This window comes from Mauremys mutica, chromosome 8 (genome assembly GCF_020497125.1).
Source record: "Mauremys mutica isolate MM-2020 ecotype Southern chromosome 8, ASM2049712v1, whole genome shotgun sequence".
In the NCBI taxonomy this organism is placed as follows: domain Eukaryota; kingdom Metazoa; phylum Chordata; order Testudines; family Geoemydidae; genus Mauremys; species Mauremys mutica.
Window position 1 is genome coordinate 16,188,117 of NC_059079.1, and position 27,759 is coordinate 16,215,875.

General features: G+C 40.2%; 1 protein-coding gene and 1 long non-coding RNA gene across 8 annotated transcripts in view; one reads left to right on the plus strand and one right to left on the minus strand.

Moving 5' to 3' along the window:
• NFIA (nuclear factor I A) overlaps positions 1 to 27,759 on the plus strand; it is a 437,679-nt gene that overhangs the window by 388,046 nt on the left and 21,874 nt on the right. For 5 of the 7 annotated variants that reach the window (XM_045028576.1, XM_045028578.1, XM_045028580.1 and 2 more), the window contains 3 exons: positions 8,508 to 8,686; positions 11,168 to 11,333; positions 20,916 to 21,007. In XM_045028576.1, coding sequence (XP_044884511.1) covers positions 8,508 to 8,686; positions 11,168 to 11,333; positions 20,916 to 21,007 — 437 coding nt within the window. The remainder of the gene's footprint in view (positions 1 to 8,507; positions 8,687 to 11,167; positions 11,334 to 20,915; positions 21,008 to 27,759) is intronic. The other 2 variants (XM_045028581.1, XM_045028582.1) reach the window with 1 other exon arrangement.
• LOC123376523 lies at positions 11,207 to 26,107 on the minus strand. The gene is made up of 3 exons (XR_006581821.1): positions 25,989 to 26,107; positions 13,149 to 13,263; positions 11,207 to 11,343 (listed from the first exon to the last, which is right to left on the minus strand). It is a non-coding gene; the product is annotated as an uncharacterized LOC123376523 (long non-coding RNA).

Consider the following 27,759-nt stretch of genomic DNA (forward strand, 5'->3'; position numbering starts at 1 on the left):
TGTCAAGTGTTTGAGTTTGGCCCTACTTCGGATAATATGGACGGTAGAGGAAAAGCAGCTTCCTAATAGAGAACTTCAAAGGCAGGATTTAGTAATGATTACATTCACCACCCAAATACTGCTTTCTCTAACATCCCAGCTGAAACGGGAGAGGCTTGCTAATGGTTAAAACTCCAACTAAACAAAAGTCAGGAACCGTGTAATTAAAACTCCACCTTTATTGTATTGTAAAGCATTACCCTGTGACATAGGAAATATTTAAAGGAACAGGCTGTTTAGCTAATTTGTGTGTGAGTGAACTGCTTAGAGGACTACTATCCTAAATTAACTGTAAGACCACCCACTGAGATTGCCTCATAAAAGGCCATGATTGCTCAGCTTCGTTTTGTGTAACTGTTCAATAATTACCAGATAAATGCATAACTAAAAGCTCTATTACACTAATAATTTGTGCTGAGATAGATGTGTGGGACACCATGCTGGGTTAATTTGTCATCCCTGCAGCAAACTTCTAAAGAGGGCTCTTTTGCAGAGGAATTGTGTTAATACATTGTTCCAGTGAGGACATGTTAGAGCAACAAGATGACTTGGTCGCTTAATCTCTTAAAGAGGCAAAATGCCTTGGGGGAAGTGCCAGAGAGAATAATGGGGAGTGATTAACAAAGTGGACCTAGATTTAAACTCATCCTGACAAAGAGAGCTGATCTAACTGAGCAGAAGTATTTAAAAAAGGGGAGAGGGTGTAAAAATACTTACGGGATTTCATGCAAATCTAAAAAATAATATAAAAATATAGCGCTGAAGGACCTAAGTATTTTACCTGCTCTCTCACTGATTATGTATTCGGGTTCATTGCTTTCTTTGATGTATCCATGAAGTTACACTCTGTGCTTTTAACAGTGCATTGAACTGTAATATTTTTATCTCTGCTTTATGCTAAATTCTGTAACCTCAGACACACACAAAAAGCACATTATTACTCTGAATATGGAACCCATGTTTAAGCATCAGAGCTTAGGATTTTCAACCTCCCCTATTGACAGAACCATAAATCATGTTAAAGTTAAGTGAATTACTGTAGCGTGGAACTATAGCTTTAACAATGTTTATGTAGTATCAGCTTACCATCTACAGAATGAAATAGGGGAAAAAACACTGATATTAGAAATGGGAACGTGGAGTCCTATTAACTTAACAGCAATATATCACTCCAAAGTCACAGATTCCATTACCATGCCCTTTTTAGTATCAAAGCAGAATTATATCATCACACACATAAAGGTTGTAGGGTTTTTTTGAAAAGAGAATTTACATTTCTTTTGTAAACTTATAATAATAATTGGAGATATACCTATCTCCTAGAAGAGACCTTGAAAGGTCATTGAGTCCAGCCCCCTGCCTTCACTAGCAGGACCAAGTACTGATCTTTGCCCCAGATCCCCAAGTGGCCCCCCACAAGGGCTGAACCCACAACTCTGAGTTCAGCAGGCCAGTGCCCAAACCACTGAGCTATCCCTCCCCCTACTTAGCTGCTGCCTTTCATTATGAAATAACCACTACATCCTTCCCCAGTGGTAGTTTTTCCTTTTGTATATGAAAACACGTCTTGATTATAAAAAAATGCAAAAGTTGCCAATGCTTGATTTTGAAGTAGGAAACCCCACTAGTAGATTACGTGGTAGTTTTTGGCCATTGAAGAGACCTTTGGCTAAGGCCTACAGTTTGTTTTGTTTAGGAAGTAGAGGCATTCTTCAGTGTTTATACCTTTTTAACTATTCCTTCAGTATTTCTGATCTAGCATATGTAGAAGAATGTCACTATGTTTTCAAGAGTTTAATACTTGGATTTCAGTCTAGCCCTGCTTTCTGGCTTTGCCAGGGGCCAGTTTGTCACTAAGGACTTCAAATATAGCAGCTCAGAATAGCCAGAGCCCAGGATATTTCAGCCCCACCCATAGGCAGTCCCCAGGCACACACCCTATGCTGTGGCCCTCAAGGGGCATTGGCACAAGGCCCTTCTACCTGTACTGTGCCACTGGGAAATCTTACTTACACCATGAATATTTCCCAGTGGAAGTTCCACATGGTTTCCAAAACTTTATTATGCAGGATCAGCATAAAGGGACCAGGACCCAGCCCAGAATTGAGGACATTATGGGTCTGGTTTTCAAAAGTGCTGAATGCCCAAAGCGCCATGTGACTTCAGTAATAGAAATGGAAGCACTCAACATCTCTGAAAATAAGCCCTTATGTGTCCAGTCTTGCTCTGATTGATGTCTATGGGAGCAAGATCAGACACTCCATCCATCATGATTGGGTGATTGTATATCATTTGCATCATTATTTGTACTATCATCAGTCCCTGCCCCAAAGATCTTGCAGCCTAAGTATGTTGGGTGAACTCTATTTTGTTGTATTTTGAAGGTACACTTAAAAATTACCTACTTGAATGCAAGGGTAAAATATCAGTGACACACAACTCCCAGCCTTGTTATGAGTATCAGTTAAGGATCTGCTCCTGTTCTGACTGAAGGCAAAACTCCCAATGGTTTCATTGAGAACAAGATTGGGCTTGCAGTGTCTGTTGTAAGGACTACCCGATTTTACTCATCCTAGGCCAGATCGACAGCTCACCAAGAGCCCATTGGATTCCCCCACTTAAGCTCCATTTTGCAGAATGATGTGGGACTTCAGCAGTGCATAGGTCTTGTGCTGACCTGCATAGGGGTGAATTTCACCCACGGGGAGGACAGATCCCAGCAATGTACTATATTCCATCATGATTTCAGTGGCTTTCTACCTGGTTCAGTGAATAGCCTGTATGCACAGACCTGTAATTTCTGTGGTCAGTATCCCTGTATTAAAGGTGAGGGTAGGGTGACCAGACAGCAAGTGGGGGTAGGGAATAGGAGCCTATATAAGAAAAAGACCCCAAAATCAGGACTGTCCCTATAAAATCAGGACATCTGGTCACCCTAGGTGAGGAAAACCCCAGGCCACATTGAAAAAGTGGCAGCCTGCGTTTTGCCACCCAAGACCATTTCAAAAAGGTAGTAAGAAAAGTTGAGATCTTCAAAGGATGTTAGGCAAGCAATTCCCATTGACATTCAGTGGGACTTCATGAATTCTCTTAGGTGCCTTTAAAAATTCCAGCCCAAGTTTCTCAATTTATTTTCTTGTTTGGGGTAAGTGCTTTTGTCACAAAAAATCTGTGCTTTTTAAAGTTATTGTTTTAATCTTCTCTTCTTTACCTCTTGCATTGTATTATCCACAGAAGTGCAAGTTCTCTTCAACAAATCTGGATTATTGCCAGCTTTCCTTATTAAAAAGTCACTCTTCATATTTCCGATAAACACAGCTGTTTCATGGGGTTTGAAAGCATTTCACATCAGCCAGCATGGTGGCTTAGCCAATTAGTACTCTAATATGGTCAATTTTGAAAATAAGTACCTTCGGGGTACAAAGGGTGGGATACATCTTGCATAATTTGAACTGGCACTTGCACCAATTTAATGCTGTGAGAAGGCTCACAGCATGCAGGGAGTTAAGGCATCTTAAAAGCCTGAAAGGAAATGTCTCAGAGAACTAACCGCAATATAACATTTCTAGATAAATGACTTTTTAAAAATACTTTCTTAATTGTAATAAAGTCAAAAACAAGCTGATACAAAATACTTCTTCTTTCATTATGATTATATTGTTACTATTTCTAGGAAGAATGATCAATGTTTAATGAGCCTAGTAGTAAACTTAATTATCACTTTATACAATAGCTGTCTTAGCACTGTGCCCCAGTGAAACCAATACTCCATCTGTCTCGTCGGATGGTCTAGCCATCCGCAAGACCTGGGTTTGAGTACCCAGTCTGTTGCTTCCTTGGATTGGGAGCTGGGGAGAGGGGTAAAAATCATTTGCTGAGTAGGAGATGAGGGATGTTGCATGTCAAACAGTGACCCTGTTGGAGACTTAAGGAGCAGCATTATGAAGAAGGAAATTTCATCCATTCATCTTGGCTGGAAGGATGGTTGGTGAGAAGTCAGGATGAATAGGAGGGGAAAATATAAGTGGATCAGCTTGTCTGTGTCCCATATGTTGGGAACCATTCATTCCTTGAGGGGAGAGGTGGGAGGAATCGATGTAATTGCCAACGGTCAGATTATGAAGTCCGTTTGCACTCTGGCAAGCAATTACCAGAGGAGTCCCATTGACTACATTAGGACTACTGCAGTAAGTGCCCACCAGTGTGAGAAAGGACCCCAGTCTGGCCCCGTATGCCCAAATAAAACTATATCCTGCTTCAAATTAACTGATTCTTTATTATCTGATCATATAACTGAATACAATTTACAACTTAATCTTTTATTCATTTGCCCGACACATGTGAAATGCTAATCTAATCAATGAGTCTGACTTGTTTTATTCTTAATTTAGTTTGTTATTGGCTACTACAAATCAAGGAGGGAGAAAGTCAGACAAGACTGGCCTTCATAATCAGACATTTGAATTCAACGTTCTGAAAAAAATCCTCTAACTTTTATGCTGCATAGCACTAAGAACCCATAAAACACTGAAAAAGCTAGCATAGCATGCAACAGCTGTAGCACATAATTACTTGGCCAAGCCGTAGTAGTTTTAAAATACTGGTCTATCTGTTGCAGGCCACCATACATTATCATCTCATTTTCTTCAGTAAAAAGACTGGGATGATTCAGTTGAGCTTCAATGGAATTAGAGTCATGTGTGCTTTGAAATATTTACGCTTGCCTTGAGATAGGAGGATTATTCCCCCACAGACAGACAAAAGATTTATTAACACTGAAGATTCCTACCTCTGCATTCCTACTGCAGGTAGAAATGAAGCCCTGACTTTCAAAGCTGTGTTCTTCTTTATTTTTTGTATAGTTGAATAGGTAAAATCCATAATAAAATATGAATTTCTTAGGTTTAAAGGAGAGGGATGAATAAGCAGTTTAGGGCTTCCGAATAATAAATACATAAAATAAAAATACTTCTGTGTTGTCTTCCATCTAAGGATTTCAGATCACAAAAAACCACTGATTAAACTTCACTGTACCTTCTGTGAAGTAAGTAGTAGTAGCCCCTTTTGCAGATGGGGAAACTGAGGCAGAGAGAATTTAAGGCCAAAATTTTCAGATGTGTCCTCTAATTACAAGTGACTAACTTCAGACACTTCAGGCCTGGTTTTTTACCACCTTAATGGACACTTTTGAAAATCTTGGCTGAAATGGCTTACCCAAGGTACTTACACAGTGAGTGTTTTTCAGAGGCAGGACTGGAAACCTGGTCTCCCGATTCCCAGTCCTGTACTCTAGCTATTAGATAATGCTGGGTGTATCTAGTGGAATCTGTCAACTGATACGATACACTGAGTTTGGTGGAGAGTTTTCATACATCTTTGGCCTGTTAAAAGTCTTACTTGGGAATACACATTCCTGAGACTTTGTATGCAGCCTCTTACTTCATGTGCAGTTTACTAGCTGGTTTCTTGTTGCTGTGTGGACAAATGAGTGTCATTTTCTTTTAATAGTGCATAATAGTAATATACATACATATAATAGACATGCTAGTTAAGAAGTTCAGTTTTTGCAACTGGGTTATTACTGCTTAATAGCTGAGATGGGAAATTTTTGCCAAATCTAGACTAAGCTGTGATGTTTTATGTGTCTGGGGGAAGGAGTATTTTATATAATACTGGCTAAGAGCATGCTACACCTGCGGGGAGATTAGTTTTTACTATTTGCACAGCTCTACTGACAGCTTTTCTTGGGATCCTCCCACAGAATTGGGAATCAGTCTAAAGAGATGATGCCAAAAGTAACAACTAAAATGAAAAGAACCTAAGTCTCTGTCCAACCTGTGTAAAATCTGGAAAGAGGCAGTTAACTAACATCCAGGTTGCAGATCTGAGTACATATCACTGATCTAAAATTTTGTTTAATGAAAAATGCAGGGTGAGGAGGGAGAAATTGTGCTAAATGAACTTATGAAGAGTCAGCTGGAATAGTGAGGTTAACTAGAAATGAGAAAAGTGTGGTTCTTAGGAGAACAAAGGAGGGGAAAAATCTGCTTGAATTTGAACAGTCCATGTCTGTTTTACTTCATGTCCTCTGATTGATTAAAAATGTGCACGAGGATTTACACATTCAGGCATGCAGAATTCCATAATAATGGCTTCCTTACTGAGGTAGGTCTCTTGGCATATCCATTATAGACCCTGTTTTTTGCCCCCATGAATTAGTCTGAGTATAGGAACAACCATAGAGGATCAGAGCAGTGGTCCTGTAAGGGATTGGGGCCTAGGCAGTATTGCCTAGAGGTCGCAGCTGGGCTGAGGTCTGGCCTCCAGGGACAGGAGTTGCCAGACTGGAGCAGGAGGCAATGCAAGGCCAGGTTCCGCAAGCAAGAGTCAGGTCAGAGTCAGGCTGGGGTCGGAGACCAGCGATAGATAGTACCAGGTTATAATTGAGAGACAGGAGGCAGGGTCAAGCAGCAGGCCAAGGTCTGTGTGGAGGTCAGACTAGATGATCATAATGGTCCCTTCTGACCTTAAAGTCTATGATTAAAGTCTATGAACTTCCTGGGGTTAAATAGGGTCACTTAGCCAATTAGAGGGCAGGTACTGTCATTCTGGGTCTCGTGGGCAGTACTTCCTGCAGCACCTACTCTCCACAATGCTCCCTGGCCATGCATCTGCATGACTACCTAGTAGCACTGTGGGAATATCAGCCACCTCAGGCTCTGCAGGACTGGGTTCTAGGTCCTGGGACCTTTCTGGTCCAGTAGTTCTCAAACTTTAACACATCCAAAACAGAAGTACTTGGCACATCACCATTGTAGTTAGTTTAGATCCTTGCTCTGATAAACTAACCCTTCCTAATAGTTCATTGAGGCCACATCCCACCCTTTGAGAAACACTATATAGTCCAGTAGGATGCTGCAAAAACAAACCGGTTGTGGACCTTTTATTCCTAATCCCAAGCAGTAAGTGATAACAGCTGAAGCCTCCAAGATTGTACGAACTTTTATGAGCAGTAAAGATTTAATAATAAAGAAAAGTAACATGCAATTAAACTACCAATGCATGAAGGGAGAGAAATTAGCTTTTGTTTTGTTAAGGTCCTTTTATAACAGTAATTGAGAAACGAGTGTTTATTTCTGCCCTATTTGATTTAGGCTTTGATTCTTCTGCATCCCTTCAGCCTTTCCCATATACTGTTAAGTGAGCCTGTGCTTTGGTTTTTCCCATGTATTAAACATACTCCGAGTCCAGTGCAAGAATTTCAGCTAGATATTGAATGCTTCCCCAGGCTTTTATCAAATCAGTTCTTCATGGTTTACAAATGAGGTGCATGGGCACAGAAGGCCATAGAAGTTTAATAGGACTGGTGTGTGAGGGAGCTACAATGATATAATTACTAGGTTTTGGTGAGAAATAAACCTGAGCATGAGAGAAAAGCTTATACCCAACAAAGCCGACAGATTTCTATGGAGAGAGGATAAAATCTCATTCTAGAGAAAAGGAGCAAAACTCAAGGTGCTGTAACATGGTGGCTTTATTTACACAATGAGTGGGAAGAAGTAGATATGAGCTTAGGAGCATCTATTTTGCTTGGCAAGGGGCTGGGTAAAGGTATCCCATGGTGTGGGGGAGAGGAGGTATATTTCTGCTCTCAGTTACACCTTTACAATCCTGTTGAGATCAGTAGTGTTGCATGGATTAAACTGAAAGCAAAATTTACAAAACAGGCTCCTTTAATTTACACCCTGACTATTCTGTTAGTAGCTTTTCTTGCTTCCCTTCTCTCGTGTGGCTCTTTGGCGTGTACATTCACCAATTTACCTTCCGTTAAACATCATTCCTGATTGTGGCTTAGGGTCTGGTTTGAGATTTGATTTCAAAGTTGTACAAGGAAGCGGTGAACGTCATTTGCAAAATGAGCTTGCCCCTTTTTATGTGAGCATCACATGAAAATGTCTTACTTAAAAATGTTTGCAAACTGGTGTGAAAAAATGATGAGGTACAAGAGCATCATTATACAAGGTACAAGAGCATCATTAAAACATTGACCATTTATAGTAAAAAATAAAAATAGATCCATATGTGCAAACCAGTTATATGAAATGTCAATTAAATCAACTCTGATCTCCCAAATACAGTTTTTATTACTCAATTCATTAGAAAGGCTCTTAAGGTAATGAATAGTTGTCACTTTTATCAAGGACCGCTGGTTCCTTTATAAATGTGCACTAAAAACACAGAAAGTTGTTTTAAAATATTTGCCTCCATTTGCCCTCAGCGTGTCTCTGAAGTGACTGTAGGATGCAGTGTGGTCTGATTTAGCAATTGTACACTATTATTTGTACAGTTCATGTTCACATTTAAAAAAAAAGGTAAAGTAGAGCTATAAAATAATTCAACTGCATAGATTTGAACTGTTATCTAATGCAAAAATCTGCTCCATATAACTTTTGTTTTCTTTCCTTTAGCAAGTCCGCATGCAACACCATCGACTCTTCATTTTCCAACGTCACCCATTATTCAGCAGCCTGGGCCATACTTCTCACACCCAGCAATCCGCTATCATCCTCAGGAGACTCTGAAAGAGTTTGTCCAACTTGTCTGCCCGGATGCTGGTCAGCAGGCTGGACAGGTGGGGTTCCTAAATGTAAGGAAGCCATTTTTATTTCTTCAGAAGTGTTTGTCCTATGTCACATAACTATGGAATTATCTTAACAGGGTGTCACACATGTGAACGTAGCACCTTAAAATAGTTGCTACAAGGAAAAAAAAATTAACTACGGGAAAACAAACGTAGACTGTGGTGTAATTAATGTACTTTGATAGTCAGAAAGAGCTGGTGGTTCAATGACCTTCTGGGATCCCTGTACCAATGCTTCAGCTTCAGACATTTGAACCCTAGTTCCACTGGGTTTAACAAAATACAAAGGCCAAATAATTTTTATTAATTATTCCTTTGGCGTTAGGGGGAAGAGCAAGAAAAGGGAGGGTGAGAAACAGATGTTTCAGATCAGCTAAGTTCATTTAAAAAAAAATACTGTCATACAGCACTTTAGATCAAGTTGACCAGTACTTGAACCCAAGATGTTAAAGTACAGTTTATTATAGTTTGTTATTTCTGCATGCGGTTATCTTTTCCCCTTATCTCTATGAAGAATTAAGCAGTGTTCCAATGCTTCAAATAAGCATTTTCATTTTTTAATCAACTAAAGTGAATCATCCTCTTCACTTTATTGAAACAACATTCCAGTCAAATACAGAAATGAAACTTTATTTACATCGTTTCTACAATAATGCTGTGATCGTTTCATGAAATAAAATGCATGTAATTGTGTCCCACCAGCAGAATAATGATTGGCAAAATTGTTATTACTTTCTTATATACAGAACATTGAAAGTGTTAATAAACCTGCAGAATTAATGTAATCCTTAGCATTAATTTTATTTAATAAGCTACATTGTCTTCAATACTTTTTTCCTACCAAAATACCTGATTCTACATATCCCAGCCAATACTGGCTTCAATAATATCTGCAATATGTTAGCAGTTACATTCATGCCTAGACAACAAATCAACAGAGTGCTTTTCTTTTTCCTTGAGTATATGCTTAGTTTAGCCCAAACCATCTGCATTATGAACTGTTAGCACATTCACAATGAACATACAGCAAAGGTCTACTTGGTAGGAAATTGGCCTACTTGTAAGACAAGAAAGTATTTGAGAAGTGTTACTGAATATATTAGTTTATTAAAGGTGCTGTCTGTTGAAAAAATCTCTCTGAAAAATTACTTTTGAGTAAGGCCTCAACCAACCAAACACGAGTAACTGTACTCCTTGAAGGCAACAGCACTACTCACGCATATGAAGTTACATACATATACAAGCCTAATTCTTATTTACACTAGGGCCCTTTTACATCACCGTCAGTGGAAATTACAGTTGCACCCACGTTCAGGCCCGTTTACATTGCCACGGCCGTTAAAGTGGCTTTAGCATAAATGAGAATCAGGCCTGTAAACGGCTGTAGGATTGGGCCCTTAGTCCTAAATAATTCCTGTTAGTAGAAACCTAAGCAGAGATTTAAGTACAATTTTTCTTCAGCAGTATTCAGAATATGTATCTGTATTTAAAACTGAGCTTTTATCAATGGAAAATTGGACATTCAGTGCCAGAAGAACTGCAGTTAGGATCAATTTGTGGAGTACTGTCAAAACCGATCTTGTCATTTCTGTCACTAAAACAGAATACCTGATTCACAGACTGTCCTACTTTTTTCTTTATAATGGTACTGCCATCAATTGGTATGGTTCTCAATAGTCTAGTTTTACATTAAGATTGAAATTTTCCATACCCAGTCCTTGTTTTTGTGATGCTGAAAGCTTATTTACTAATGGACAGGAGTTTTCCTAGTAATCACTTGAAATAGCATAGCTGAGTATGCAGAACCATCCTGCCTCTGATTATGTTCATCCCAAACAAAATACTTGTACTTTTTTAATATTGAAAATAAAGCAGATGTAAGCTCAGTTGTTTCTAAGCAGATACCTAATGGCAGCTGAAATGGGAGCTGTGAGTGCAGGTTGCTTAAAATACATTAACTTATTTTTTCCATGAAATAAAATAGCTGCTTGACTTTTAAACCACCCCAAAATTATCTCTTTTCCTACTAATGAGTTTCTTAAGAAATTTAAACTTACGTCCCAGGCACAGATATCCTAAGGGAACAGTAGAGGCATGAATGTAGAAAGTGTAATGGGAGACAAAATTCTGCCTAAACTTGTACTGTAGGTAACTTAGTGGTTACACAGTGCAAGAGTATAATTTGGTCCGGGGTGATTCTGACCAGTTGCTAACTTTGGAGAAACAGTTTGGCCCACTAAATAGGGTGAATTTCTTGCTTTAAAATGAAAGATGGGTTTAAAGGTCTTTTACAGTTATTGTAAGATTTTGAGATGGGTTGCGGTACAAAGCCCAGTGAAGTAAATGAAGAACAGAAGATGGCAATTTTTCATTCCAACCTGTTTACTTAGCATTGAGAAATTAAGCATTTGCCACACCGAATTTTAAACTGGCCTCTCCTGTTGCTGGAGGCTGCTAATAGCTAATTTTGTCTTTTGTTTTTGGCAGCCCAATGGCAGCAGCCAAGGCAAGGTGCACAATCCATTCCTTCCTACCCCAATGTTGCCACCACCGCCGCCGCCACCAATGGCTAGGCCTGTGCCTCTGCCCGTGCCAGACACAAAACCTCCAACCACATCGACAGAAGGAGGTGCCGCCTCTCCTACTTCACCAAGTAAGTACAGCTGCAACAAGGGAGAGAGAGTTCAATGAGGTTCACACTGTTGCAGCTACCATGTATCTTCTGTTCATCAACCAGGAGGACTGGACTGTGCTCCCCAAGTTAATTTCACAGTTGTCAATTGCATAAGATTGACAAAAAAAATACTGCTGGCACTGCACATAGTTACACACCGGAAAACTCATGGCCAGCAGCTAATGTATGGGGGTGGAGCTCTGTAGTTTCATCAAGAAACTATGCTGCTGGCCTTCCACTTGTGTCCCACGACCAACCCTAGACGGCTCTACATTGAACTCGGGGGCAAACCCACACAGAGGGTCTTGCTTCTTGTCCAGATCAGGCCAGACTGTCAGACTCCCTGGAGCTCACTCCTTTTAGAGTTTCTTTGGGAATAAGTCTTTCTAGATGAACCCAGACTCATTACACCTTTATGACCAAGCTCCCTGGCAAGCCCTGCATTTGGAGCAGTTAGCTTGTGGTATTTCTTCTACTGAGGGGGAGAGCATTAATGCTCTCTCCCCCACCCACACAGCCCTCATGTATTTTGTGTAGCCACAAGTCAAATATACAAATTCCTGTGTGCAATTGGAGCCACCATTTTGGATTCACTCTGCTAGGAAGCAAATGTGCGTCAGCTAGGTTTGAAGCTTTAAACATTTTGGGCATGCAGGGAGTTAATTGCAAATGGTTTAATGAAATGATGCTCAAATTGTCATTTAAAAACAAAGGGGAAGTTTTCAGTACTTTAATGGCAGGGGGACTTGTTCCCCAATTAAATGAATCCAAGATGAAGTCCAAGAATAAGCCATTATTGGAGTGATGAACATTTTTATTTCAAATGCCTCCTTGAGAGTTTACAATTTCAGAGATGGCCACCGAGGAAGCACATTAGATAGATTAGATGGAGAGTGCCCAAAAATCAATGTACTCTAAAGAGCAAATCCCTGTGTATGCTTTCAAATCTATATTATTTAAATGCTGCATGTGGCCACTGCTTGATGTCCAAGGAAGCATGTATTATTCAACAAATATAAAGCCCAAGTTCTTAAAGCTTCAGGCACAACTCAGGTGATTCACACCTCAGAGACCAGTGGCCAGTATTGTGGCTGTGACATGGTGGGTTCCATGGGGCATTGCATGGTGGGTTCCATAGTGGGTTCCAGGGGGCATTGCAGGGTCCTGACATTTGTTGTGTTTTCATGGCATTCTTTAACTGGACAGGATTATTTGCATTTCAGGCTGAGGATACTTTGGCTTGCTTGGGAATTATAATTGTGACACAAAGGATGGGAAGGTGGGATTTAAGACACGGATTTAAGCGAAGACAGACTCGTAACTTAGAAGTGTTGAGAGATCATGGTTGCTAGTACTGCTCAGAAAATTTCTGTCAGAATGAACCCCTCCACCCCCAATTTTCTGGCCATTTCTGACCAACACTTTTTATATCATGAACCTGTTTGTATTAGCACTTTTGATGTCAGGTATCAGTTAACTTAATGCTTTCTAGCTCTTTAATAAGATTCAGTAGTGGGCCACGAAAAGGTTAACGTTTACTCACTGGTGAGTGGTATTTGAAATAACTCAGTATTTCCCTGTCTTTAGAGTTGGAAAATATGAAGTCAGTAAACTATACATGCCATCATATATAATTGTAACTCATAAGTTACGGGCAATTTGTGGTATTTAAAAGAAAAAAATATTCAAACCCATTTTAACTGTTACCTTAATGTTTATTTTATGTGATCCTTGGATTCTATAAACAATAAACATGTATTTGGCCAGATTCTTAGCTGATGTAAATTGACTTACCTACACTGAAATCAGTGGAGCTACACTGATTTACACTACCAGGCAGTCTGGCCCATTGTGGCAAGGAATGTTCAACCAGGAGCTGTCAAGATAATCCAGGTTTTCTCAAGAGCAGCTAGTTAATGGTATTTAAACAAAAGATTAGGAAAAATAATTACTGTTAGTAATTAGTCAATCTGATATCTAAACATCCACTTCTGTACATTTTCAAGCATGCACCTTCCATTTGATAAGAGTCATGAATGTTAAATAGAACAATGAATTGAGTTTTAAAGATGTGTATAATACATTTCCATAAAATGTGGACTATAGGAATGATTTCCAAAGAAAAATATACCACATACATATCTGAGCTTGTTGAAGCATGTATAGTAAAATAAACTGCCAGGACTTTTCCATGAGGGAACACCCATTTTTAACAGTCTCAGGAGAGTTCAAATGGCACTGTTCTAATCTGTAGCAACCCTCAGATTTTCATTGCTTTCCGCAGAATAGTAGCCCAGAATACACACACACACACAGGGCCACTCTCCATATGTTTGTCTTGCTGGACAATCTTGTCACATAACGTTCTGCAAATTTAGAACTGTCCTTCAAAATGGAGGACAGGTAGCATCTCTCTCCAGATTATAGCTACGGAGTTTTGCTGACATACATCAGAAAATGTCCATCACTGCAACTCAGAGTCAATTTCTTAGATCCTACTCTGTTCCTTGCTCCCATTATACAGAGGACTTTGTTGTTTATTGGGGTCCTTAACTAAGTGTAAAAACTGTCAAAGTGCACTGCTATCTGTGTCCTTAAGCAGTATCTTGAGCTCAGAATACGTAGTGTACCACAGAAAGAAGCCCTTGCTGAGAAGTGTTTTGCTATTGTGGGAGAGGGGTTGTTTGTTTATTAGAGTACAAATAGTCAGTACAGAGTCACCAGAACTACATGAAAAGATGTTTTCCATGGTTACACAGTTCCAAGGCACCAGTGCAGGAAGCATCCCTTTTTTACGGCTGTCTCCCCTCCATGGCATTATAACGAGGGAAGTCATTTACTGAACAGAAGAGGAAGTGCTTATACAGTAGTGATATTAGCATTTGGCCAGACTCTCCTTTGCTGTGTGGAGGGGAATAAAGGCCCCAAGGAAATAGGTGAAGGGGATTGGAATTCGTTTCATGCTGTTTCCCTCCTTTGATCTGGTAGAAAGCCCTCTGCAGGAGCATGCGTTTTGAGGCTCTACTAGACATTGGAATATGGCCTTCCGAGGGGGGTGGAGGTGGGGTGAAGAGGCCAGGAGCAGCTGCTCAATATGTCATGCTCTCCTGGGAAGTAGAACTTAAGACCACAACACAATTCATGGTGGTTAACGATTCTCAGAGCAGCAGTAAAACTCTCCAGCAGTGGGATTAACTTTCTGTGGAAAGCATGTCCATATCACACTGCTTAAGGAAGGAAAACCCTATGGAGGTACACTGAGGTATTTGCCTCTTGTGCTCTGGTCTGAGATGCAAAGACTTGGGCTCAGAATTTCCAGTGGTAGGTCCTACCACATTTGCAAGAGTAGTATCTCTGTCGGTGAGGAGATTCAGAGGAGAGGGGAGCTCATAGGATTTCTGGAGGTAAGTTTTTCCTCCAAGCACAGGTTTTTCTGCAGAATAACTTATCCTTAACATTACACACAGACCCTTGGTTAGCATCCAATCTTTCCCCCTTCTGGGGATTTGGTTTTATTGGTAACTCAAAACCAACACAACACAAACATCACCCTTTGCTGCTTTCCAAAGCCTGACCGTTCCTGGAATTGACCTGCTGTGGCCCAAAGAAACACCACCTCCGTTATGTGCTGATTGGAGCTTAATAGGGCGCTAGAGCCAACTGACTGAGCAGTAATTCCCCAGGGTATTAGCATCTGAGCCCAGAGTGACTCAGCAGAAACCTTCATTCCCATACAGGGTCTAAGATTTTTTCCATCTTGTTACCCCATTATTTTTAAAAAACACGACGGCTTTAGTGAAAGTTATTTCCTAATACTCCATAACTGAGCCTAGGGAGAAAATCTTTTCTGTTCCACTTGTAGGGCAAGAGATTTATCGCTTTTGTGACTTTGTACAAAGACGCTTTCACGTTAAATGGTGATTGTAGCAGGAGGAGAAGAGTAATCTTGTAGCTAAAGCACAGGACTGACAATCAGGAAGGTTGAGTTCTAGTTCTTACTCTGCCGCACATTTGCTGTGTGCTGCTTGAGCAAGCCCATTCAGCTCTCCGTGCTGTACCTTCCCAGAAAGGAGGATGATCATGATGACCACTTACCAACACTGCCGACTGTGTAAGTGTTGCAGTGTGCATTAAGATGCTCCGATGGAGTGTGCTACTGCAATGCAAAAGTACTGTATGTGTGCATGTTCTTATACATGGCATCATGTCTGTCTCCCCAGAAGGGTGCAATGGTCTTAAACTTTAGCAGTAGAGATCTTATAAAATGGTGTAGCTATTCATATCAGGCACGTGTGCCCATTTTTCTTCCTGGCCTGTAAAGGAGAAATTTCGCAGTGTATTAGACTAGCACTGACTGGAATTCTGCTTTGTCAGCAGACAGTCATTCTTGTTAATTCACAACCAAAAGACAGACTGCACACTCTTGCATGTAACAACACTCCTTTCAGCAAAGTATAGGTAAAAGGTTTCTGCCGTAGGAAAGTGCTGCTTTATAATAAATCCCACTCATAACATTGTTGGTTGTTTTCTCTTGTCTCTTGTTTCTCTTGTTTCTTCCCATTTTGGCTAAATATCAGAGGCTTGTGTGAGCAAATGTTCTTTCCCTGCCAGCGCTTTCGCTCTTGCTTGTTCCTAAAGTGAAGCATCATAGCAAATTTGTGGCATCATGCTCATTCCCATGGCTACAGACTATGGTGTTGGAAATTCCCCACAGCAGATTCCAGACGAAGAAAGGCCAGGCAAGGCAGGAAAATGTTCTTGTTCAAACACAAAGGGCCGGAGTTTCAGCTGGTGTAAACTGGCATAGACATTCACTTCCAGAGGAAGTTTGTAGATATACATTAGCTCAGGATGTGGCCCAAAGAGCCGAGAAGGGAGGAAAGGATGATCTTATGGTTAAAGCACAGGACCATCAGAAGACTAAGATTCTATTCTTGTTACCTTTCTGTGCCTCAGGTTGCCCCTCTGTAAAATGAAGTATGAAAATCCCACTATAAAGGAAGTTATTTAAAACACATAATTTGATATAGCTTTAACTAATGGGTGGGATTTCCAGTTCCTATCCTAAAAAGAGGAGAGTAAAAGTGCCAAATGATAGGACCTCCGGGAATATCTCAACCCAACCTCCTGCATCAAGCAGGAAGAACTCTACAGTGTACTTGGATGGGCAATTTCTAAGGAAAAGCCAGAATATTGCAGGAAGCGGTTCAGGGATGCAGTAGATGGCACTTTTCTACCCGATATCCTTCCCTTTACCAAACTAGTGTACCAGCATGGTAATAGAGATTGCTGCTGTTGAATATTCAGCTTTTTATATGAGACACAAAATGGAGGTTGACCATTTGTGGTCCTCAAAAGTCCTATGGTACTTCACACCAGGGTATGGACGTTAGCTCCAGTGTCCTGGTGAAAATCTACCTTCAGGAATTACTTTCTCACCGCATAGATGCTCCCTGTAATTTCAGTATTCTTCAGCTGTAAACTTTTTTACTGTTGCTGTTTGCTTTTAAGGAGACACCAACTTGAAATCTAAGCCTTTTCAGGAAGTGAGTTAAAAGTAGTTGCAGGTGCTACACCAAAGGAAGAAACATTCCACCCCAGAGGTGGTCAGCTGAAATGACTCCTGCATAGGGCATATAGTTTATGAAGTGCCTTAGAATCCCTTGGCATGAAAGGTCTTTGAACTGACAAAAAATAATTAAGATAGGGAATTATATGGACAGCATGATAAGGCTAACACTACTAGCATATATACTATACTATGAAATGTAGTAAGCATATATGTGAGGTTGTCAGTACCTAAACAACACACAGTAACTTTTAGAACACTTTTGTAAGTTGAGTAATGTGAGAATTTGGAGCTTTATTGGCCATTGTATAAAGTGCACAATATTTCCAAATGCTTTATAGCTACCCATTGGTCTAAATTTTTAGCAAGTACATTTGTAATATTACAGAAGTTAACATTATAGCCATCACAAAATCTTGCATCCCTTTGCCTTAAGTCATTATTTGGAATGGAAATAATGCTACATAGTACTAAGGCCTGCCATGCAATCCCGAAGCCAGAATTCACCCTCGTTTAGAATTCACTGTAGTTTACTGAAGTGCAGCAGAATTTTTTTTGCTTATGTTATATGCCCATCTCACTCTTAAATCTTTACCTTGTGTTCATCAATGCCTGAAACCATGAGAATTACAATGCAGACGCAAGTCTTTCTGCAGTGGAGCTCTGCCACAGTAAAACAATGTAGTGATATGCAATGGCTGAAAAATGGAAGGTAAATCTGAGTTTCTTCCCTTCACCCATGAACTTTGTTTCCCTGGAGGCACCTGCTCCAAAGAATTAATTGGTCCATTTGCTCATTGTCCATCCATGCTGGAAGAAAGACAGGAGGCCATGGATGTAGTTTAATTAGGCTGCAACTTTATTCACTTAAAATGTCTGGGAGCACCTTGCAACAAATTGTACAGTGCAGGAAGGGGGGGGTGTCAGTTCTTCACTGTTCCAGAAGTAGGAGCCCTAAACCCCGCTTCCTCAGCTCCCTTAAAGGGGCTACGAAAAGGAGGGGGTCGTCTCTCTGCTGTACAAGATATAGGAGTCCCAAAACCCGCTTACTCAGCTCCCTTAAGGGATGTTTTCCTTCAAATCCTTTTCCAGTCCATTGTATCCAAAAACCATATCCTGTCCATACCAAGTACCTTCGCTGGACATGTGCCAGGAGTGTTACTTAATTTGAAGCATTATAACCTAATCCCTCCCACACTCCACCCCACCAGGTCCTAGACCAGCTGTAGAGAAAGCAAAAAAATAAAATAAAATCCACCCCGCCTAGGTGGTGGGGTGACAATTTCTTCCCAGCCCCACAGGAAAAGGGCAATTACATAATACCCGCTGCAGGTCAAAAGGAAACCCAGTCCTTTTGCCAAGATGGGTGCTGCCAGCCCAATCCTGATAAAGAGGGCCTTTCCAGGCCTGCATGGGGTATAAATACTCTTCCAGTCATTAGGAAGGGCATGGCAGTGACCTCCTGATCTGGCCCCAGCTAGTTCCCATCCTTCCTATGCATCCCTGCTAACTCCTCTCCTTCCCCCCACCTGCTGTAAGGAAGCCTTTAAAGAGGCAATGCCCCTTTTCTTCCAGCTAGCTGGACAAAGACCCACTCACATGAAGGTTGCAGTGAGTACGTTTTGCCTCATGAAGAAGCTCTGAAGAGCCAGATAGCAAGTGCCCAGTTTTGAGCTCTAAGACAACTCTTGCTGCTGCAGGAAGAATCTTCATTCTTGTTATATGTAGGATTGTAAGGTTGATTAGATCAGTGGCTCTCAACCTTTCCAGACTACTGCACCCCTTTCAGGAGTCTGATTTGTCTTGTGTACCCCAAGTTTCACCTCACTTACAAACTACTTGCTTACAAAATCAGACATCAAAATACACGTCACAGCACACTACTGAAAAATTCCTTTCTTTCTTATTTGTACCATATAATTACAAAATAAATCAAGTCGAATATAAAGATTGTACTTGCATTTCAGCGTGTAGTATACAGAGCACTATAAATAAGCCATTGTCTGTATAAAATTGTAGTTTGTACTGACTTTACTAGTGCTTTTTATGCAGCCCATTGTAAAACTAGGCAAACATGTAGATGTGTTGATGTACCCCCTGGAAGACCTCTGCGTACCCCCAGGGGTGCACGTACCTGGTTGAGAACTACTGGGTTAGATGCCCCTTGCAGTTAAATCACAAGGAGAGAAGCAATGCAAGTTAAAGCAAAGATAATTTATAGATTTCTAAAAAAATTGCCTCATTCAGAAGAGCCTCAGTAGCTGACACTATTGACAGGCACACATGAATTACTGGCTTTTTTTTTTAATTACCAAGTGAACACACATGAAAAAGTAAGGAGTATGCATCACAAATTCTATTTTGTTCATTTATTCCTGCATTTGTAGTTTAGTTGTAATTACTCAGAAATACTTGGTAACATGCCAGGAGTGAGTACCTTGTAAAAATAATCTTAAAAATATGGAAACTCACTACAGGGCACTAAGTTCCTCTTAAATCTTTGCTGCAAATTATGGAAAGGCAACCATGTTTTGTGGGAATATTACCAAAGCTTTTACAGTAGTTTTGGGATGAGGAGAAACTCAACATAGCAACCATTCTGAAAAGTGCTGAGCACCTTAAAATTCCATTGGAGTGGGAACTGAAAGTGTTCAGTTTCTCACAGGATGGGGACCTAATCCATATTTAAGACCTCCTCAAGCATGCGTTAGTAATAGCATCACTTTGATAACATATCCTCAAAGATCATTCTATTGACATCTGATCCTTTTAGCCCGACATGACTTTACAGTATACGGCATTCTACTTGTAGTCTCCAAACCAAAGGTCTGTCTTTCACCAAACACTTTGCTTTTATAAAAAAGGCAGTAGCATTTCACCTTTACTGACAACTCAGTATCTTTATATTTAATTATTCTTATTTTTCCTCATTATGAGGTGTAACCTTAATACTTAGCTTCACTGGAATTTGGCAAGGGATTTCCTTTTTTTTTTTTTTTTACAGCCATTTTCACCACTTCATCAGGGAGTTAGATTGCCAATTAGATTGTTTCACATGTTATGCATTCCTTGGCCCTTAAACATATATAACTCTTAAGGTATATATTTAGATCTGCAAACACAGAAAACTGAGAAAAGAAGACGATGTGTGCAGTTGTCAAACCAGCAGAACGCTTAGCATACTGAAAATTTTTTGAATTTGGAATTGCTCTGAGTTCTGGACTGTTGCAATGGAGAGATGTAGAGCAACAATAAAATCATTAAAGTAGTTCAAGTTTGGAAGTAATCTGGGTTCTTGGCTTGTATTGCTCTTAATAGCTTTACATTTTATGGGAGCCATTCCAATTTTTAAAGAGAGTTTCAGCCTTGAGACTGATTGCACTTACTACCCCAACCAAACTGCAACCCATTATTTTTTTACCAAGGGAATCTTAGTTTGTCAAACAGATCACATGAGTACTTAAGAGCGTGTAGACTCCAGCAATGAGAAAAATCAGGGCTTTAACTGTGTACTGTGCTATACTGGTATGAAATAAGGGCCTAATCCTGGTAACATACACATGAGTAACTTCACTCAAATCAATAGCTTTATTGAGATCAGTGTGAATTACTCATATGAGCGAAGATACCTGGGAACACATTTGCAGGATCAGGATCTATGGTATATGTTGTACAGCCTTGTTCCGAAAGACCTGCCCCTCTCAAAGACAAAAATGGTTCAGATGAACTGAGCACATCTTCTGGATGCATTACATCATCTTATTTGAGTATGTTGAAAGGAATTACTTTTATTTAGTTCAGTTATGTACATGCCTATAAATTCATCATTAAAGCAAACCTTTCCAGTGTCTACAATCAAACTCTTGCTCTCTAAAACGTTTGCACATTTCTGTGTTAAACATCTGCTTAGGTGGCTCTGAGACTGTGTTTTGGTGTTGTTTGTGTGTGATCTAGTGCTGCTTCCTCAACGCACGTGTCCCTTCCCTTCACAGCCTACTCGACACCCAGCACCTCCCCCGCAAACCGATTCGTCAGTGTTGGACCTCGGGATCCAAGCTTTGTAAATATCCCTCAACAGACACAGGTGGGCAGCTTTCAACTTCTCTGTATGCAGTGCAGCTTGTTATTCTTCTGTGTATTTTAATGTCTCCTTACAAAGTGGGCCACATTTCTTCACCACTGTCAATTCACCCACATGGTCTCAGTAACAACGGTGAAATGTCACTCACAATTTGTGTTTGTCTGTTGTGTTTTATAGGCTTATATGGTAATAATTCTTCCATAATTCCTCCAAACTCTCTTGCTTTCCAAGGCATTGGCTTCTAGTGTGCAAATTTTCCTCTAGGACCAAATTTTCAAATCCCTTTATTGCTTCTGACATATTTGCAAGTGCATCTATTTGCACATGCAAAAGCCCAGATGGGCCAATCAGGTAATCATGGACTTCAGCCCAATCCTGCACCACTGAAGTCATTTCAATGGGAACAGGGATCCAATTCTTAATTTGCCATTTGTGTGCAAGGTTTTGAGCATGCGGGTGATTTTTTTTTTGGTGCGGGGCCTGGGAGATATGGAAACCAATGTGCTCACAACTACTATGAAGGCCTAGTTAAGGGAGGGCCTTTGAAAATTTGGCTTCAGATGTCAAAATGCAAGTTAAACCAAAGAACCAACCATTTAAAGCTCTAGAATCTTGTTTGCAGCCAACACCATATTTCACTGCAGTGATGTTGAGGTGACTATTCAGAGATTTGCTATAGTTGAGTCAGAAGCTCAAGCAAATATTTTTATTTCTTCAGGAGAAGGACAGGGTTTAAATGTGCTTTTTCCAAGCTGTATCAAATTCTTAGTATTGATTAAGAAAATAGTTGTTGGCAGGTTTTTTAGTGGTTAATTTTAGCCAGATGTTGAAAAAAATTAAAGCTGTGCTCAATAGTTCTGCTTAGTATGGTTTTAGGTTGAACATCAGGAAAAAGTTCGTAACTGTCAGGGTGGTTAAACACTGGAATAAATTGCCTAGGGAGGTTGTGGAATCTCCATCTCTGGAGATATTTAAGAGTAGATTAGATAAATGTCTATCCAGGATGGTCTAGACAGTATTTGGTCCTGCCATGAGGGCAAGGGACTGGACTCGATGACCTCTCGAGGTCCCTTCCAGCCCTAGAATCTATGAATTTATGAATCTCACATTATCATGGAGCAGAATAAAAATGAGAGGAACTAAAGTTCTAGGAGAACTACGGCTTGTAGTTTGAAATGATTGCCTGATTACATTACAATGATTTTAAAGGTTAAGATTAAGAAGTATTTTTAATATGTTTGTGATGATTTAATATGGCTGTGATTATTTAAAAATAATAATTTAGCTGGGGTGAAGTTTTACTTTTTAATCCCCTTCTGTACAATTTGAAACAGATCTTAGATGTGAATAATAAGGATATAGCTGCATAGACATCACATGCTACAATTTCAGAACATGCATGAAGACAGAATCCACATTGTGATGTGATCAACGCCTACCCTATCAGTGTAATATGACTGTGTAACTTATTGCTGAAAATTGTCCATTTACAGGGCTGTGACCAGATGCCTATGAGCACAATGTTTTCTTGCTATCTGTTCCTTTTGTACCATTTGTTAGGGGCTTTAGTTTATAGCTGTGTCGACAGCACAGGTTAAACTACATTGAATCTCAAACCCTTCCTGCATTAAACAGGGTCACAGAAAGTACACTAGCAGCTGGTGGGGGGGGTTAACTCTTCAAGTTCTGATTTCTTTAGTTCATTAGTAAAGGGAAGCCTGTGTCCCAGTTTTCAGCTGTTGGGCCTCCCTTTTAGTGCCTCCTGTTTAATCGATATAGAAGGCAAGTTTTCATGCGCCTTTACATTTAAGTCATAGAATTTCCTTTGTGGTTTTGGAAAGGATCATAATAAACAGACATACATTGAAATAAGGAAATAGAAACATTTTAAGGTGAGCTGCTAAAGTCTTCAAGCATTTGGCTTTTTTCTTCAGAGTCCAAGAAACTTGAAACTCTTTGGAGAATGCTGCCATAGCTTTTCTAAAAGACTAACAATACTGATTGGCAGATTGTTACATAGTGGAATATAACAAAATCTGAATCTGTAAGATATCAAACTTGTTTGCATTTTTAAACTAGGTTTTTTGCATTCGACGACTGTGAATTTTGAACTCTGCAAGTTATGATTTAGGCCATTGGAAAGTGTTCTGGCCCTATTTATGTGCTTCTATATAATATTGGATAGCAAATGACAATACCCCTGCATAACTCCAAATTAAGGCAAAACATGCTGCTATAGATAAGGGGACTGCCAGTCTCTCTTACTACAGCTGCATCCTTTGTGCTACTGTACTTCAGGGTACATCAGCATAACCATTATGACCCACTGTGATACTGGATTTATAGTTTGCCATAAAAACCCACTGTGAATTGAAATTATTAATATAACAGTTCTGAAGGAAACCATGTTTTAAATCAGAGAAGTGGGGGTGAAAATACCAAGAGAAGTTAATGGTTAGGGACTTCGTTAACACTCTTCTTGTCAAAACAAATCCACTGTTACAATGAAATTTTTGCAGGACATTAGAACCGTCACTTAGGATATTTTCAAAAATATAAAAATAAAAACAAATGAAACACTAATATATTGAAAGTGGCTGGGGTTGCTATTTCCCATCAGGAATTTTACAGTGCATTTATTTAGTAATCAGGTTAAGAATTGTATGGCCTGATGTTGAGAGATGCCAACACTCACAACTCCAAGAGTTCAGTGGGAGAGGTGAACGCTCAGTACTTCTGAGCGTCGAGCTAGTAACTTTGTTACTTTTGCTTCAGCAGAACTCTAGAAACTCCATTTTCTCCTAACTTAACTCTAATGGTTCATCTCCATTCTAGAGCTGGGCCCAAGCCAAAAGCCTGGATTTGAACACTCCTGACCTTCGTGGAAGTTCCAATCCAGATAGAAACTTTGAGAAATGACAAAATTTTAGAGACAACTTTTCAAAAGCACCATATTTTCTTCCCATTTTGCAGCTGTTAAACTGTGTCATAGACTGCGTACCCGTAGTCATCAGTCTCAAAGTTGCTACAGAATTGAACATGTCCACAGTGATGTGCAAGTGCTATTTAGTAGAACGTACATTTCACATACCTGGATGTGCAAGGGGCTCACACAGCAGTGAAATAAGATAGTGAACAAACTAACAACAACAACATTGTTGGCCTGGCGCAGGAATTATTTTTCCTGTTCTTAAACAATAGAAGGTAGGAACATGCCTTTTTTAGTGGCCATTACGAAAATCAGCAATGGATATTTCTGTTAACACTCTGTTCTAATTAATTCCAAAAGTCTTTAAATGTGAATCATTAAGGAAGACATTTTAAATAGAAAAGTGAATATTTCATCATCATAGGTTGTTGTAGAAATACCTCCTGCACCAGGACAGATCTGGGGCAGAAGAACCGGACAAATAACTGTTTAGTAAGTGTTCATGTAGAAGCCCAGAGAAGACTAAAGTTTCAGAAGGAGAGGTTTTTATAGCAGTTCAAACAGTTGTGCAAATCTAGATACACTCCCTCCACTCTCCCCATCTATTACTGTTCTGCACCAGCAGCTCACCACAGTATGGTCCCATTTTTAGGGCTATTTAAAACTGAATTACTATTTGGGCTATTAGAAGGATCACTTCAGTAGGCCTGGGCCTTATTTGATGACAAAAAGGCACAGGTGTTGTAACCTTCGCTTGATAAATCATTTACTTTAGCTGCCTGACTTGTAAGCAATACAAGGTCTTCAGCTTAGCTGCCTTTGCCATATGCAAATCAGAAATACAGTATGCCTGGGATACACAGTCTACTATTTCAAAAGCAAGCTGGTCCGGATACCACATGACTAAGTAACAGATAGATTTCTTGTGTTGGCATAGTCTTGTAAAAAGAAAAGTGGCAGAGGAAATGGAAAGTACCATCATATTAATCAGGGGCTAACCTTCTGGAAGCTACTACAATCCTATAAAACAAATAATGTCTCTCTCTTGCTGCAGAAAATAATGAAGCAATGAGCATGTGGTCAGCATAATCAGTCTAACCTAGCAGCTGGTTTTTTTTAGGACCAATATGTAGACTCAGGCAGATTATTTTTTAACCAGTGTTTTTCAATCTGTAAGGCTGGATACAAAAAATATAAGGGTTTTTTTTTCCATTCTGAAGGGTTGGGAGCCATATAAATTCAGTTTCCTACAGCTGCTTGCCCACCAAACTTTGATTTCCAGGCAAAGTTTTTTCAGACACCTCACCACACACACACACACACCCCCCACAGCTCATTAGAAGTTGCATTTCTGTTGGCAGAATCAATTCCTGATCCACACCACCTCTAGTCCATTTAACCTCTAGGTAAGTGTTGTAGTGCATGAACCTTGCAGCTTAAACACTGGTAAAGAGCCCTGGTACAGCAAACACAACAGACAACTGGCCATAGTTGGTCAAGGAGCTTTTGAGAAGACAGAATTTCAAATGCCCTGCTTCTTTGCTGGTTTAATGGAAAGAGAATGACACCAAATTTCCTCTTAAGAAAATACTTCAAAGAAAGACACCAGTTAAATTTAAAATCACTGCCTGATAGCCCCATGCTCCATTTTACATTTGATTCATCTTAGTTAGCTTCCAGATCTTTGTTAACACAGGAGCAGATACTGACTCAAGAGGACACCACTTGGAGGATAGAAACAAGGTAAATCTGTTCCTGTTTCTCTGACTGCACCATCTAATTCCCAAAGTAGAATCACATTACAAACATTAACCAAGTTTCTGCTCTCACTTCTGCTGATCTGAGTCTAGAGTAACTCCATTAGCTACCGTGAAGTTGCTCTGGATTTAAGAGCAAAATCTTGTCTATTGAATATTCATAATAGTCATGGTAGCAAAAACACATTTTTACCCACTGCTGCAATGCAGAGGGCATATGGAAATAAAAGCTATCTAAATAAGAAAGCTGCACCCTTTCCTCAGCAATAAGATAGAAAACACATAGAAGAGTACTTACTAAAAAGAGAGATAAAACACTCACAAATGGCAACTTTAGGGCTGGAGCTGCTTGGTATTGCCAGATTTAAAGAGCTAGAAAGGCATGCTGGGAAGAAAATTCTATAAGAGGGCTACCCTTCCCTAAAGATAATTAAGGGAGGGGTCCCCCCCCAGGAAGGGGTTGTATGTGTGTGCTATATTACTAGGACATACAGCTTCTTTAGGTCTTCTATTATACTCAGTTTCTTCCATGCTAGTTGGGAATACTTTTGTATTCTTGGTTTTAAGAAAACTTTATTTTATCTTTATAAAACATTGCTTATCTTCTAACTCAAGTGCATATGCAGATCTCACAACATAGTGCATGATAGCTTTCTTCTTGTTAAGAGACAAAGGAAAGACTTTTCCCCTCTCCTCTTCCTCCTCACCCCCCCCCCCAAAACCCTCTCTGTAATTTTTCACTGGCAGCAGTATCTTCAAGCAAAGGCCTGAAAAAAGAAATGTGCCTTTCACTGTGCTCTGTAGGTTGGGCTCTGTCAGACAAGTGAGAGAAGCAAATTCTAGAGTAGATGGCTCTCCAGTGATAACATTGTCATCTAATTCTAGGGAATGTCACACAGGTGACCCAACTGACTTCAGCTGCCTGGCAGCTCATTGGGAGCAGAAAGGCAGCCTTTCAGGTAACTAGGACCTAACTGTATGGAACTTTATAGAACAAAGGCAACACCATGAAATGGACCCAGAGGTATAGAAAGTTAGTGCAGTTTCTAGAGAGCTGTTATTCCTGCAGCTGATGCCACCTGGCTGTTTTGTATCCAATTTCCATTGGCAGGATATGGAAAAAGAAATCATTGCACAAATGTTTCTCTTAATAAGTAAAACATGTAACTTATGTTGTGGGGAGTAGCCATTTTGCTACTTGCATGATTCCTACTTCAGCCTCACTCTTGTGCCATTACAGAAAGGGAGAGTACAACTACTAGTCTTATCTATGGCTGATGTTTATGAAGCTTATTGGCAAGCCCCTTGGGCTGTAATGAGAGAGACAAGCTTTCCCTCATCACACCTTTTCCTCTTCTCTCCCCCATTCCCCGGGGCTGTGCTTTACCTCAGTAATGTGTGCAGCTTCTGCTGGCCCTCACAGCGGGGAGCTTAAGGTGACTCCCCAGCTCAGGATTCCATCATATTACTGCAAAGTGCTACCAGCTGCACCAGGGTTTTGCTTAACAGAGCAGTTTGTGTTCATAAAAAGTGTAGCACCAGCTTGTGAATTTTACATTACAAGAGGTACTCAGAAAAGGCAATAGGAAAAATGTCAGTTTTTAGTTTCCTAGGTCCTGAGCTGAACCATCCCGAATTCAAGCCTGCCCTGTTTGGACAGCATTGTAGCATTCACAGATTTGTTTGCCCGTCTCTCATATATATTTGGTGACTCTACTCATATCCAAGTTAGTCTTGTCCTTCAGCCTGGAAGTAGGTCTTGTGTTGGCGCACAGAGAGAGATGAGAGAAGCCTGATTTTATGAAACTGTCTACACCAGTCAGCCCACTGAGAGCTGTGTACACCACAAAGCAACTGCTATAGCTGCTGGCCCACAAAGTGTTGGCTACAAAGTTCCTTGATTATAGAGGCTGCTTCCTGATTCCAAAGTGCGGGGGCACCTTCTCCTTTCAGTAGGGGCTGCATTGCTCCACAGTGGCATTTCCCAAATGCTGCCCATTGCGGGGAATGTGGAAGTTGCACTGAGTGAGAATTTGAATGAAAGAGTGGAGCCACCTCTGGCTACACAA